The sequence below is a fragment of the Pangasianodon hypophthalmus genome, chromosome 3 (genome assembly GCF_027358585.1).
Source record: "Pangasianodon hypophthalmus isolate fPanHyp1 chromosome 3, fPanHyp1.pri, whole genome shotgun sequence".
Classification (NCBI taxonomy): Eukaryota; Metazoa; Chordata; class Actinopteri; order Siluriformes; family Pangasiidae; genus Pangasianodon; species Pangasianodon hypophthalmus.
The window spans coordinates 14,929,938-14,945,620 of record NC_069712.1 but is presented as its reverse complement, the minus strand read 5'-3'; the positions used below and the strand labels follow the sequence as shown (position 1 = coordinate 14,945,620).

The following is a 15,683-nucleotide window of genomic DNA, read 5'->3' as shown; positions in this document are numbered from 1 at the left end:
TGGCGGATTGGAGGCGCGTCACCGGCGCGCTCTGATTGGAGACCGGAGATGAGAGGCGGCGCGCGCGCGGCGAGCTCCATTCTCAAATGAGTGTGCGCGCGTCTCCGTGCGGAGGATGCGCGCGCCCGAGGGGCTGCGGTCCCATTGACTGTTCCGTCTCCCTGACAGCGGCGGCATCGGCGGCACTCGCGCCTCAGCCAACCTAGAGAGCCGCGCGGATTCGACGCCTCACCCTCAGCCCGGCATCAGCATCATCTCGAGCCGGACAAGAAAGACAACGATCCCGTTATCGAGTAGCATCCTCCGGAGGAGATATGGGCTACCGATAACTGGAAAGAGGGGGTAGAGGCGGGAGGGCGGGCAGAGGGTGGTGGGAGACCGAGAGGAGAGAATAAACTGTTATAGGAAGGGAAGAACCAACGGCGGCCGCCCCGCCACCATGAAAGGGTTGCAACGCTTGCATGAGCCGCCGATGCACCCGTGGACCATGTCGTGATTCTTGGGCTTTAGCAGCTTTCGCAACGGAAACACGAGTCCGCCAAGGAACGGGGAAAACATGTCGGCCTCGGTGGGGCCCCGCGGCGGCCCTCGCCCACCCACTGCGCCGCCCTCGATGCCCGAGCTGCCGGACCTCAGCCACCTCACAGAGGAGGAGAGGAAGATTATCATGGCTGTGATGGTTCGGCAACGGGAGGAGGAGGCCAAGGAGCAGCAGGCCATGTTCAAGTAAGACAGCGTGATCGTTTGTTCCCTTCCATTGCAGAGAGAAACCTAAAGGCTCTCATAGGTTTAGTGCAAGGAAGGAAACGGGACCTGATTCATTCCTATGTGTTTATGGTTTGCCATACACACCCGATACAAGGCACATGCACCTGCGCTGCACCGTGTGTATACGGGTGTGTGGGTGGATGTGTGTGCGCGCGCGCGCCTGAGGAGAGCCGCTGTTTGCTTTACCGTCCCTCTTTAAACATAGCTCTCTCTCTCTGTCTCTCTCTCTCTCTGTGTGTGTGTGTGTGTGTGTGTTATGGAAGCCTGGAAGCTCACAGTACTCCTCAGCTCTCGGTCTCAGTAGCTGTAACACCTGAGCAATGCTCATCATCACAAAATAATCCTCGATCATCTGTCTCATTGACGTGTCTTCACCATACTGCCTTATGATTATAAATACTATACAGGTACAGAGCATGGACAGAAAACACAAACATGAGGGATGCGATGGCTCTTCTGGCTGCTTGTGAATGTGGTTACATGTGCACGACGGTACAAAGTCAGTGGAGACAAACACATAATGAGAAAACGGTGTTTAACTCGCTTCTGACTGAGCTGCTATCACCGCACCCTCAGCACACAGCACGTCCCGGGTGCGGGAGTGTGTACAGAGCGCAACATTTCCACTACTGATCTCGCGCTTATAGGCTTCACTTAAATAAAACCAGAGTAATCTGAGGCACACACACTGCACAGTACAGCAATGAGTTCATCTCTGCGCTCTTTACACACCACAGACCCTTTACAGGACATGAATGAACAGAGCCTAGGGTGGTTAAAGCCGGTGTTGGGAAGGACTTCCGGTTTTTTTTTTAAATTAATCAACACTATCACGTCCAGAAGTGATGAAACGGCTGAAAGGTGTGAAAGATTTATGTCTCCTCGTTTTGTCACGACTAAACTCCCCGTGCCTCGTCATCGTGACGGTCGGTCTGTTTTTAACCCTTTCAGTGAACAGCCCCTCTTAGCAGTGCTAGCAAAACAGTGGCACTACTTCAGTGCTCTTTATTCTGATATCCATACTTCATATCACCCCATCACCGACTTTACACAGGACAGCAATACACTGGTCTTTGTGTGTGTTAAGGTCACATAATGGAGGAAGGGATGTCAGGTTTTAAATAGGTTGCTTTGCTGAGACATACATATCCATGTACCATAAATGACAATATAAGTTGCATGTTCCCATTCATGAGAAGTGCTCCTCTCTATTTCTAGAGGCTTGTACTCCAAAGATTTGGAAATGTATGAATAAATACCTATCTAGCTACTGAAAGGCGAAAGGGTTTGTTGGAGCACAACACTTCTCTAAAAAAGGCTACTATAATAAAATGATTGGAATATTCCATGTTGCATGTCTGTAATAATAATAATAATGTAGTGTAATTTAGGTAAAGGCTAGGCAACTTGTATTGTTTAGTAGGGTAAACTACTGTCTGTCCAAATAACTCTAAAGAACATTATTCTGAGGGTTAATGTTTGGACATGATTTAAAAAAGCTTCAACTTTGAAAGCTTTATTGTCACTGTCTGTACACTCTGTCCTATTTTTCAGAGAGGAGAAGCCCATACAAGCGAAAACAGTGAACCTGGTTGGGAACAAGAAACCTCCACAGCAGAATGACATCAGGTAAACATAACATCATTCAGACGTATTTAGTGGCAAATAAAGCTTTCAGTCTGAAGGTGTCTGATGTACTTATAAAAAGCTGGTTATATTTCTCACTTACATAGGGGCAGTGATCTCTCCTCTGCTACTTTTGCCCTTGTTTAAGAAGTTTGTTGACATGCTGAAGTCATTCTGTTGGGTTTTTTCAGCTGATTTTCACTGTAAGAATTTCAGTGGCTTGCTTCTAACTGTATCCAAGTGCTTGCTTGATTTCAGTGACATAATCTGGGTAAACTGTTCTGGCTCGTTACAAGATATTTGTATATCTACAGTTTATATTATTCCAGTTGGAAGAAATCTAACTAAGCTGTGAAATTTTGAGTTGATGGTGCCATCTTAATTTTCCATCTTGTGCCAGCAAGAATGGTTGAGTATGGAGTGTCAGTGCCCTTATGCGTCATGCCTGCTGGAATTCCTTTTAAGATCTTGTTCAAATATTATTCATCACTCAAACTGACTCATCTTGTGTGTGCTTCCACTTTCCCTCATTGTTTTTAAAGTTGAAGTCTCCTCTGTCCTGCTATAATCTTGTCGATAGAGGGTCTGTGCTGTGATTAAGAAGCTTTTCACATTTACATTCTCCTGTCCTGCAAACACAGAAAACGATTACAGGCTCCTGCAGCTGTGCTATAGAAGCCCATGAGAGTAATATTTATGCCACATTAAAATATTTATGTGTGCCAGCATTGCCCTGGTTTCCTGTTCACCAGATTGAGAGAGCTGCAGCACAGTACAGATAAAGACCATCAACATCGTTCTGTCTCTCTGTAAGTGTGAGGGTCATAGGATTGTTGTCGTTTAGGATTAGAGGACAAATTGCATCCACATGGCACCCCTGGATGTGGTCATATCTAGTGTCTCTAACCAACAACCAGAGCTATATCAATGTGAGTTTGAGTGATATTTACTTATATACTTATAAATAATGTAATTCACCACCAGGATTAATGTCAATATAGCCGTCAATACAGATGGAAAGGACAGAGACCTGAGCTGATTATCCAGTCTTGTTGAATACGGATTTCATTGACCATGATGTTTTCTCTGTAGCTGTAGATATTTTTCTGGCCATTTGGTGTTTAGATCCTGAGTGAGTCAGATGCTTTCTGTCAAAGATCAGGCCATAGAGCTGGGCTTAATATAATCCATATCTCAGATCTCCATTCTTCTTCTGGTGTGTGCCAAAGCAGCACTGACACAAATCCCACAAAAAAAGGGAGGAATACATGAATAGAGAAATAGATAAAGCAACAAGCAAATCATGCAGTGGAGGCTTTCAATAGCTTCACACTCCATACATTAGCACCCACTGGAGGATGAGCCTCAGGAAGCCATTTGTTCCCACACACCAGCAGGGCCTACAGCTCTGAGTGTTAGCTCTTGGTTTGGCATGTACTATAGTCAGAGCCCTAATGCTCCAGCTGCAAAGGCTCACTCTCTGGCTCTCTCTTGCGCATCGTTACATCGGGAAAGCTCTAACTTGGATGGAGAAAATGTCAGATTACACCATATAATGCAGCTCAAGACATCAGCCAATTTAGGTGAGTCTTTGGTAAACCACTGCAAGGAGTGCATTGCATTTGGCCACATTCCCACTGACTAGTGGTTCAGAATATTGCTGGAACATGTCATATAAATCAGAGAAAGTGTTCACAATGTTGCTAATGTAAGTGTCTCTAATTTAAAGATATAACTGAGGACATGGAAGGAAACCGGCTATATAACAATCCTTCTGTAACCAGGTGAATGGGGAATAGGAGCTATTGCATGTTGATACACTTTTGTAAAGCCCTTGTAAGTGCAGAGATGCTGAGTTACATGAAATGCACAAAACTACAGTACTTTCTGGCTGAGTTGTCATTCAGTTTCCTATTACCTACAGTGCAGAGTCAACATCAGGAGTCCATAAAGCTGTTTTAACTTAACAAGATGTTATTAAGTTATACAAGATACAGTGGCCCCAAAAAGTATTTGGACACTTAAGCCACACTCACAAATGTATGGATTTCACTGCATTAGAAAACAACATGTTAAACCATGTGGCATTTATTTTTAAAGAAAGACACCGCAAACATAATTGCACACAAAACAGATTATGTTTAAAAACATAAAAATAGTAGATACTGTTCAAAATTAAACTAAAAAGAATTTTTTTTTATTTTGACATGTTTTCTAATGCAGTGGACTTCATACATTTGTAATGCGGGTAAAAAAAACAATACATAGAGGCCATGAATTAGGAATTCTTTCCCACAACTTATTAATACATGAGCACGCTTTATTAATTCATTCCCTCGTTTTAGGTAAATCGTGGCCACGTTTTATTAATTCATTCCCTCGAATGCATTTAACTAAAACAAGGGAATGAATTAGTAAAACGTGGCCATGATTTACCTAAAATGAGGGAATGAATTAATAAAACGGGGACATGATATACTGGGGGTTTTTTTTACGCGCATGTCATGTGCGGGCTCTGTGGATATAAAAAGTCTACACACCCCTGTTAAAATGGCAGGTTTTTGTAAAGTAAAAAAAATTAAACTAAGATAAATCATCTCAGAACTGTATAAAAATGTATAAAAATGTATAAAAATTAAGTGAAAAACAATCAGGAACATTTTAGAGAAAAATATATAAAAAAAATAGCTACAAATACCAGTCAACTTTACTGTAAAATATTCAGGTGTTTGCTAGTAAGCTGAAGACAAATAGATATTTTAACTTTCAGCATGGCCCAAATGACCCAAATACATACATTCAAATCAACAAAGGAATGGCTTTACCAAAAGGAGATCAATGTTTCTGAATAGCCTAGCCAGAGCCCAGAATCCAACTAAAAATCTGTGGGGTAACCTGTAGCAGGCTGTGCACAAGAGATGCCCTCACAATTTGACGGATCTAGAATGTTTTTGCAAGAAAGAGTGGGAAAATATTGCCAAGTCAAGATGTGCCACGCTGATAGACTCTTATCCAAACAGAGTGCTGTAATAAAATCAAAGGGTGCTTCAACTCAGTATTAGTTCAGGGGTGTGCACTTATGCAATTAGGTTATTCTAAGTTTTTTATTTTTATCTTTTTTTTTCTCTGATATGTGTGAGTTTGGTTTTCAATGGCATCGTACAGGTTGCAGTTTTACATTAAAGGTGGAAATGTTCTGATTCACAAAAAACAGGGGTGTGTAGACTTACATCCATTGTGTGTATATGTGTGTGTGTGTGTGTGTGTACATATATATATATATATATATATATATATATATATATATATATATATATATATATATATACACACACACACACACACACACACATACACACACATACCCAAGGTTTTCCAGCAGAAAATTGCCCAGAGCATCACACTGCCTCTGCCAGCTTGCCTTCTTCCCATAGTGCATCCTGGTGCAATCTCTTCCCCAGGTAAGAGACGCATATGCATCCAGCTATTCACTTGATGTAAAAGAAACCATGATTCATCAGACCAGGCCACCTTCTTCCAGTGCTCCATGGTCCAGTTCTGATGCTCATGTGCCTGTTGTAGGCACTTTCGGCAATGGACGGGGGTCAGCATGGGCACTCTGCCCCATATGCAGCAAGCTGCGATGCATTGTGTTCTGACATCTTTCTATCATAGCCAGCATTAACCTTTTCAGGAATTTGTGTGACAGTAGCTCTTCTGTTGGATTGGACTAGACAGGCTAGCTTTTGCTCCCCATGTGCATCAGTGAACCTTGGGGCTCATGACCTTGTCGCCAGTTCACTGGTTGTCCTTCCTTGGACCACTTTTGGTAGTTACTAAACCACTGCAATACCTGCCGTTTTGGAGACGGTCTGACCCAGTCGTCTAGCCATCACAATCTGGCCCTTGTTGCCTTGGTTCTCATAGTCGACATGCTGGATATGGGAGAAATGTGCAGGTGTGAAAACCTGAGCAACTTTGACAAGAGCCAAATTGTTATGGCTGCATGACTGGGTCTGAGCATGTCTGAAATAGCAGGGCTTATGGGGTGCTCCCAGTCAGCAGTGGTGAGTATCTACCTACAGCGGACTGTGTATGGACAAACCACAAGCTGGCGACAGGTTCTGGTCCACACTGTGGGTCCACACAGAAGGGCTACTGTGGCACAAGTTACAGAAAATTTTAATGATGGTTATGGAGTAATGTCACCCAACACATAATGCATTGTACCCTGCTGCGTATAGGGCTGTGTAGCTGCAGACCGGTCAGAGTGCCCATGCTAACCTCTGTCCACTGTCAAAAGCGCCTACAATGGGCAGGTGAACATCAGAATTGGACCATGGAGCAATGGAAGAAGGTGGCCTGGTCAGATGAATCAGGTTTTCATTTACATCATGTGGACGGCTGGGTGCGTATGCATTGTTTAGCTGGGGAAGAGATGGCCCCAGGATGCACTATGGGAAGAAGCCAAGCCGGTAGAGGCAGTGTGACGCTCTGGCAATGTTCTGCTGGGAAACCTTGGGTCCTGGCATTCACATGGATGTCAGTATGACTCGTGCCACCACTTAGCTGCAGACCAGGTACACGCCTTCATGGCAATAGCATTCCCTCAGGGCAGTGGTCTCTTTCAGCAGGCTATTGCTCCCTGCCACACTGCACACATTGTTCAGGAATGATCTGAGGAATATGGCGAAGAGTTCAAGGTGTTGCCCTGGCCTTCAGATTCCCCAGATTGTTAATCTGATCAAGCATTTGTGGGATGTGCTGGAACAAGTCCGATCCATGGAGGCTTCACCTCTGCCAACTTCTTGGTGCCCTGTATCTTTGTGTGTGTGTGTGTGTGTGTGTGTGTGCGTGCAAATAAGGTGAAACAAAAAACCAGTCCATCACTGCTTTACTATTAACTGAGCAAACACTTAGATTTTGTGGGTCAGACAGCAGTATACTACCTTGGATCTTGGATCCAGTGAAAATAACAAAAAAAAAAATACTTGGCGTACTGTAATTTACCCTTAATTTGAATTTTGCATTTGTCCTTGTTCGATTTGGTGTCCTTTAAGCTTCCCAGAGAGCTTCAAATGTCAAAAAATAATATATATATAGTCCTCCAAGACGTATATTGTCCTTTAAATGTCTGAGATAAATGTCTGAGATGTATATTGTCCCAAAAAATTGAATATAGAAAAAAACAGCCTTTGTGAAGTAAAACATTTTTTACTACACCTTACCTGTATGTATAGATTAAAAAACACTGTGAAGATGAGTAGTGCAAAATCACTTCTCTTTCTACCTCAAAGACAACCAGCTGGACAATCGTCACTGCATGGCCAGCTTCACCTCCAGCAGCCAGAAGCACATGTTGGGACTCTCGAACATGTGGGGGACAGATAGCATACACCCAAAGGGTGCCAACCTGTCATTAAACTGATATTTAGGTATTATGATGCCTAAGCAGGGTTTATGGTGCCTAACCGACACGAAGGAGCAGCATCTCGCAGCCCAACTGTCTGCATGCATGACAAACGTACTATGCTAGTTTTCTCTTTAGGCTACACTACCTACATTGCCTTGCATAACTGAGCAATTGCATAAATCACAAAGGAAGTTGCACATTATTATAACTTGTTTGTAATTGGTACATGCTTTCTTTTGTGTTTTTATATCCAGAATGAACTACATGCAGTGATAATTCATGGCAAAATTTCCAGAACTTAAAAATTGCATATAACAATGCATGACTGCAAATTAAGAGCAACTAATATACTCCCATACATTACCAGTTTTATTTTAAAGCAACAACATTTGGTGCATAAAACATTTAAAACATACCACTGTCTAAGCTATATGCTAATTTAATATTAGCCTTGAGCATGTAAGCATGATAAAATGCACTTTTAATGTTAAAAAAAATACAACATAGCATCTTACTTAAGGGAATATAAAATGCATGTGTCATAAAACTGATATTTAGACTGAAATAAGCATGTTTTATGGAGCCCAACCAACACCACAGGTGCAGCAGCTCACAGCCCAGCTGTCTGCATGCGTAACAAAAGTAATGGGTCTCCCCTGCTGTATACCTGTTGCAACTGCTGCAAAAAGATCACTAAAGCAACCTTGCAGTATTCACGGCGTTCCCTCAAATAAACATGCACACATTTATGGTACTTGGCTTTGGAATGCACAGTACTAAAGAAATGTACACGTATGCTGCATTCAGTTCGAGGTAGCAACATTTAATTCCCTGCCGCCAACCAGTAAAATCCAAAGGAAATGCAACCTCAGCTTGAAATTCCAACTCCTCAGCTTGGGGTAGTCTTCTCAACTCTGAGTTCCTTCCCCATTTACGGAGTGACATCAAATCAACATGCCTGCTCACAGCGTCAGAAGTAAATACAGCAGCACTTCTTATCTTTACATGAGTTATGCTGTATCTACAGATATTTGATTTAGATCAATTAACATACAGACATATTTGCTTGTTACATCTATAACACTGACTATACAGTTCGCTGTTTGAGGAGGAAAATATACATCACTAATCACTGTTAGCTGACTTGCAAGTTGCTAACAAAAGTTGAACATGGAGGCGTCCATGGTTTTTCCCACTTCATCTGTCGAACCTGCAAATTGCCATGTACAGCAATAGGTTTAAAGAAATACATATTGCTCATTATTCATGTATGGGTTACACAAGCATACTAGTGGAAATAGTGGAACATAGTCTGTCCTGTTCTCCTTTCATTCTGTATTTCACTTATTAATAACAATGGTCTTATCAGTGGCTGCTAAAAAGTGTTTATTACGCATAATCATGCCAATAGAGGCCCTATTTGTAAATGTGCTGCTTGGAGGTGTGTGTGTTTGTGTGTGTGTGTGTTTGCATGTAAGAACCATGTTTCTTCACAGCAAGAAGAGATGAGAATCCATCTGTTCCTGCAGTTAGTTAGCTATTGTAACAGAACACACACACACATACCCGCACTCACACGCACAAATTTGTCTTACTATCCTTGTAGGGACATCCCATTAACATAATTATTAATACAGCTAATAATGCTATGTCTGCACCTAAATCTACATCTAAAGGAAATGTTTCAGCTCTTTTTTCATTTTTTGTTTTTAAATCAAAGCTAATAAATGTCCCCAAAAGTTAAAAACAGGTATTCCTATGCTTGTTGGGACATTTGGTCCCCAACATGATAAAAACAAACAAACAAACAAAACAGTGTAGGGTCATGCTTATGTTATGAAAAAAACCCTTAGAAGGGCATTCGGGTAACTTTATGTATGTTATAGATGGGTCTTTTGCATGTTTTGCAGCAGTGAAAGGACATCCAACAACATATATTCTGTCTTTAGGCAGGTATTTAAACGATCTATAGTAGCAGGAAGACTCTTGGATCATTCAGTAGATATCTGAAAAGGTATCCTTTGTATATTACAAAGTTTGAAGCCTTGGCATCTTGATGACATTATTTTGTTAGCTGGACAGAATCCCCTGCCATTCTGGAGAGTCCACCTGTCACTCTGCTGGTGGTGGACAGCATATCCAGTGAGTGGCAAGGCCTGGTATATTGAAATGATTATGCAATGTTTTGAATAATGTTTTAATGTTTGAGGATTCCCATTAAACATCATTTATGACACTCTCTAAATCAAAGTGCCAGAAATGTTCTTGAGAGCAATACTATAGAAGAACCTTTTTTGGATGGTTCTATAACTATTTTATTTTGGTACCACAATGAACTGAACATTTCTCAGCACAAGTAATCTTTCACCTAAATGTAAATATTTATATTTTATTTATCGCATTCCCATCTCCCAGCTAATGAGTGTGTGATTGTAGGTGCGTGCATGATGCCCTGCAGTGGACACCCATTCACTGTGTGTTCCTACCTCACACCTAATATTTCCCTGAAGAGGCTCCAGATCCACTGTAACCCTGAGTGAGATGACGCAGTTACTGAAAATGAATGAATTAATATTTCTTCAGTTATTTGGTCAATCAAAAACATTTAAAAATACTATAGTACTATTATGACTCTCTTTTGTATTTGTCTTCCACTCTAGTAATGCTTTAACATCCTTTGAAAAAAAATCTAACAACTAAATCTTGGGTCCTTGGAGAATCTTGGTGATCGCTACACAGGATTTCCCTTTCAGAAAAGTTTCCAAGTAGAAGCTCTGTAGGGTGCTGGGGTGAAATATGGAGGTGAGGTAGAGTTCAAGCTATAGATCAAACTGGATATATACTAATATTTGGGCATTGAGTGATATAATGAATAGGAACAATGTAAATGTGACAACTACTCACAAACAGGAGGAAGAAAGTAGAATAGAAGGAAATGGAAAACACACACATATCAACTGAATGTGCATGGTAATATGGAATTATGCACAGATGCTCATGCTAAATATCAGAAACATTATTAGACAAATATTACCTCACTTGAAGTTCCATGGTTTTAATTAGCAAAGACTTTAGTCAGTGGAACAGTCAACCAGTGATGTGTGGTATCAGCACCTGCTGCTTCACACACTCCCTCTTTCACTCCAACGGTGAACGGTGTCTTTGTGTGTGTGTGTGTGTGTGTGTAAGAGAGTGTTTCAGATTGTTCAGTAGGTAGTGTTCCTTCACGTCTCCTCATTTCTCCCAAATGGTGTCATTTTACTTAAGCAGAGTCATGCGTCATGAGCTAGACTAAAAGCTGGACATTCTGGGCTTTGAGCCCATTTTTTAATTCAGTAAAGCTTTGAAAAGTTGCTGTCTCTCAAGGCTAGTGCTTATTATATCTCTCAGACAAGACACATAGATTAAAGTGTGTATGTGCAAGTGAGAATGCAAAAGAAGCCCAAACAAAACAAGTGTAACCGGATCTAATATACTGTACAGTCCGCTCCGAAAGTATTGGAACAGCAAGGCCAATTCTTTTGTTTTTGCTGTACACTGAAGATGTTTGGATTTGAGATCAAAAGATGAATATGAGATGATAGCTGAAATTCTGATCTATCATTTCCTGATATTTACATCCAGTTGTGTTAAGCAATTTAGAACATGCTACATTTTGTTTGAACCCACCCATTTGTTCAAACAAACTTTTGGAACATTTGACTGACAGGTGTTTTTTGTTGCCTAGGTGTGTCCTGTTAGACTGATTGTTTAAACAACTAATACCTCTGAATGTCTACTTTCGGTTTGAGCCCTGAGAAAGACCAGAGAAATGTGTACGGGAGAAAAGCAAGTCATTTTGAAGTTGTGAATAGAGAGAAAATCTGCCAGAGCCATTCCACAAGCTCATGATCCAAAACATACAAGCTCATCAGTCAAGCACGGTGGTGATAGTGTCATGGCTTGGGCTTCCAAGGCCTCTTCTGGAATGGGCTCACTAATCTTTATTGATGATGTAACTCTTGATGGTAGCAGCAGAATAAATTCAGAAGTCTGCAGAAACATTCTGTCTGCCAATTTACAGAGAAATGCATCTTATGTAATTGGGAGGAACTTCATCATGCAGTAAGACAATGAACCTAAAAACACACTGCCAACACAACAAAGGACTTCATCAGGGGAAAACAAGTGGAAAGTTTTAGACTGGCGAAGTCAATCACCAGACCTTAACCCATTTGAGCTTGCGTTTCACCTCCTGAAGAGGAAACTGAAGGGAGAGACCCCAAAAACTAACAACAACTGAAAGAAGCTGTGGTACAAGCCTGGAAAGGCATCACAAAAGCAGATGCAACAGTTTAGTGATGTCAGTGTGTCGCCAGCTTGATGCAGTCACTGTAAGCAAGGGATATACAACCAAATATTAAGTGTTATTTAATTTAAGACTATGTTCCCATACTTATGCTCATCTAAAAATTGAGTGGTCTGGCACAAAAGGTGCCATGTTCTAAGTCGTGTAACACAACTAGATGTAAATATCAGGAAATGAAAGCTGAAATTCTGATCTGATCTGATTCATATTCATCTTTTGATCTTAAACATAAATGTCTTCAGTGTATAGCAAAAACAAAAGAATTGGCCTTGCTGTTCCAATACTTTCAGAGAGGACTGTATAATGTGATGCTGTGGTATCAGTGAGGCAGCTCTATTGTCAGTAAAGAGTTACAGTTAGCAAAGACTTATGAGTTAGAGAGACGGAGGTACCTCAGGTCTATCACGTCTATTTATGGATGTTTTTTACAGTGCACAGTGCTAAGTGTGATAAACACACATTTACAGCATGTCCAAACGGCTTGGCTTTAGTCCGCTCTTCCAGATCGATGTGCATCCTACTTCTTCATTTTTCTTTTACGTGTTTCCCTTGTCCCCTTGAGTCCTCTTTATCTCTAGGAAGATCCTTCACTGAGGCAGGGGATTGTGTCAGACGAGCAGAGATTTACAGGCAGTCAGAGCTGTTTCAGTATTGATGAGAGTCTTTTCCTACCCTCACATAACTCTTATACTCCACTGTACTCCAGTGTGCCCACATTCACCTGATCAACAGACACCTGCTTGTGGACAAACGAATGCACAAACACCCCAAGACCAAGATTACTAAATATAACTAAATGACAGGGGTGACACATCCACTTGAACAAACACTGATGCAGTTTTAATACAGATTTAACAAAATGATATTGTTGCCTAGTCTGCAACTTTGTTAATGTACTTAAGTGTGGTTTATCTTTTACTTACCTTTACTATGAGTAAGAAAAGTAGAAGAATCTCTTTTTACTCCTGGGCAGTTTCTCTGCTCTTGCAGTTAACCTTTTTTTGAAAGTTGTAGTGCCTTCATTTATATTTATTGCAATTTTATTGTTTAACTGATTTAGGAGTTTGTACTTTAACACAAGTAAATAAGTTGAAGCCATAATGCATATTTTACAAGAGTATATTTTAGATGAACATTTGCATTTTTGCTTGAGTATGAAATTTGTGTAATTCTACCAGTGATTGGAAGACCCGCTTATGTTTGAGTTGATGAGTGTGAGAGAGATCTTCACAGAAGCAGAGGGTAGAGAGATGCACATGGAGGGAGGGTTGTGGGAGATATTAAGCATGTCAGAGGCACTCCCATCCTTCCAGCATGATTGTTTAATGATCAGGCATTTTGCACTGGCTTCCCAGGGATTTTCATTTTGAAGAATAACTCAGTTTGCCAGTCTGGAATGCCCCGTCAGTGTGGGATCTTTGAGGAGAGAAAAAAAAATCAATGATATACTGTTGAGTAGAAGTTTCAATGTTGCATTGGCTCAGCTTCCAGAGTGACATTTGTGTTTCCTGCACTGTTAAGTCCTCACTCTGCACAAGCAATGGGAAATGCTAGCTTTGCGGTCTGGAGACTCTCTCTGCAAGCCTTGCATGTATTTCATGACCTACCTGCTCCTGTGGATTGGCATATTGCCTCCTGGGAAGGCTTGGGTGACAACCACACACTGGTTGGAGGAGATGGGAAGCACAGTGTGCTTAAGGGCTGTATCCATGGAGCCCTCAACCGAGGAAGAGCTCCCAAAGCCCATGTCTGTATGGCATGATTTTTAATTCCCTATGAGATTTGTCTTTCTTTGGCTTGATGCCTTTGTTTTTCATCTCAGCATTATTGTATTCTTTCTTTGGTGGTAAAGTACGGCTACAGGGCCTAAGGGACAGCATGACAGTTATCATGTGTACATACTACAGACCTTACTTTAATGTATATGGGGGGTGTTAAAAAGCATGTGTGTGACGCATACAGTAGGTACTTGGGACAAGCATGATGATAAACAAGACAAGGAGACCTACAAAACTAACAGCTTAAAGAAACACATCACAAAATAATCTCAGATCACAGTCTCTCTCTCTCTCACACACACACACACACAAACACACACACAGTGGAGGGTAGCAAAGCCCAGCCCACCAGAGCTGAAATCTTCGTCATTTTTCGCTCTCCACCTACAACGCCTCTCTCTCACAGAGTATTTTTAGTGCTTGCTGGATGTGTTTAGTTTTCTTTGCTTTAAAATCCCACTCCTGTAGCTACATGAGCCTGTGTATCTTGATCAGAGCCAGGCTGAACTACACAGGTCTCAGTATATACATACAGTGCCTTGCATAAGTATTGACACCCCAATAACTTTTCCACATTTTGTGGTGTTACAACCTGGAACTGAAATGGACATAACTGGGATTATTCACTCATCATCCACTTTATTAGGAACACCTGTACAACTCTGACCTCTTTCATCAACAGGGCTTTTCCACCTGAAGAAATATCAGTCACTCGATGTTTTTAGTTTTTTTGCACTATTCTGTGTAAACTCTAGAGACTGTTATGCATGAAAATTCCAGGATACCAGCAGTTTCTGAAATATTCAAAGCAGCCCATCTGGCACCAACACCCATGCCACGGGTAAAGTCACTCACATTTTTCCCTGTTTTGATCTATGATCTATGAACATTAACTGAAGCTCTTGACCTGTATCTGCATGATTTTTTTGCATTGTGCTGCTGCCACCTGGCTGATTAGATACCTTCATGAACGTGTGGTCGTACAGATGTTCCTAATAAAGTGGAAAGTGAATGTATGTAATGAATGTCATGAGTTTGTTTCTCTCTTCACCTGGTTACTGACTTTTGTTGGATGGCCTCCTCTAGGCAGAGTCTCAGTTTTGCAATATTAATTCCATTTTTAAATAATGGAATTAATGTTGCTCATGGCATGTTCAAAAGTTAGAATATAATTTTATAGCCAAACTCTGACTGATACTTTTCCTAAACTTTGTTCTGATAGGTCTTTGGTCTTCTTGATGCTGTTCGTTTATGAATGTGCTCTCTGCTTTCCAGGTACACGTGTATTTATATTGAGATCATGTGACACTTTGAGTGCACACAGAGGTTAACTCTATTCAACTAATTATGTAACTTCTGATGGCAAGTACCGGGTGTACCAGATCTTGTTTAGGGATTTCACACCAACAGACTTGAATACTTATGCAATCACAAATTTTGGCTTTTTATTTGTAAATAATTTTGCAAACCCCACCACTTCAATATTATGGGCTATTTTGGGTAGATTCATGAATCCTAATGAAGTCCATTTCATTTCAGGTTGTAACACAAAAAGTGGAATACTTATGCATTGTATATAGTGCAAGGCTACAGGGGAATTAGTGAGCTTAATAGTGTATTAACAAGGTGTTTGTAGTGTATTTGTGAGCTTAGGGTATTACTGTGAGCTTGATGTTGGTTTGTCCAGCTTATACTCTGAGTAAAACAGTATATCCAGCCTTAAAACATATTTGGTTACGTGTAATAATGT

At 41.1% G+C, this 15,683-nt stretch overlaps 1 protein-coding gene across 9 annotated transcripts in view; it reads left to right on the top strand.

The window, feature by feature from the left end:
- The first annotated feature begins 116 nt into the window (after nucleotides 1-116).
- The window catches only part of LOC113537600 (regulating synaptic membrane exocytosis protein 1), a 75,223-nt gene continuing 59,656 nt past the window's right edge, over nucleotides 117-15,683 (top strand). For all 9 annotated transcript variants that reach the window (XM_053232476.1, XM_053232475.1, XM_053232477.1 and 6 more), the window contains exons 1-2: nucleotides 117-726; nucleotides 2,323-2,397. In XM_053232476.1, coding sequence (XP_053088451.1) covers nucleotides 557-726; nucleotides 2,323-2,397 — 245 coding nt within the window. In that variant the 5' untranslated portion in view covers nucleotides 117-556. The remainder of the gene's footprint in view (nucleotides 727-2,322; nucleotides 2,398-15,683) is intronic.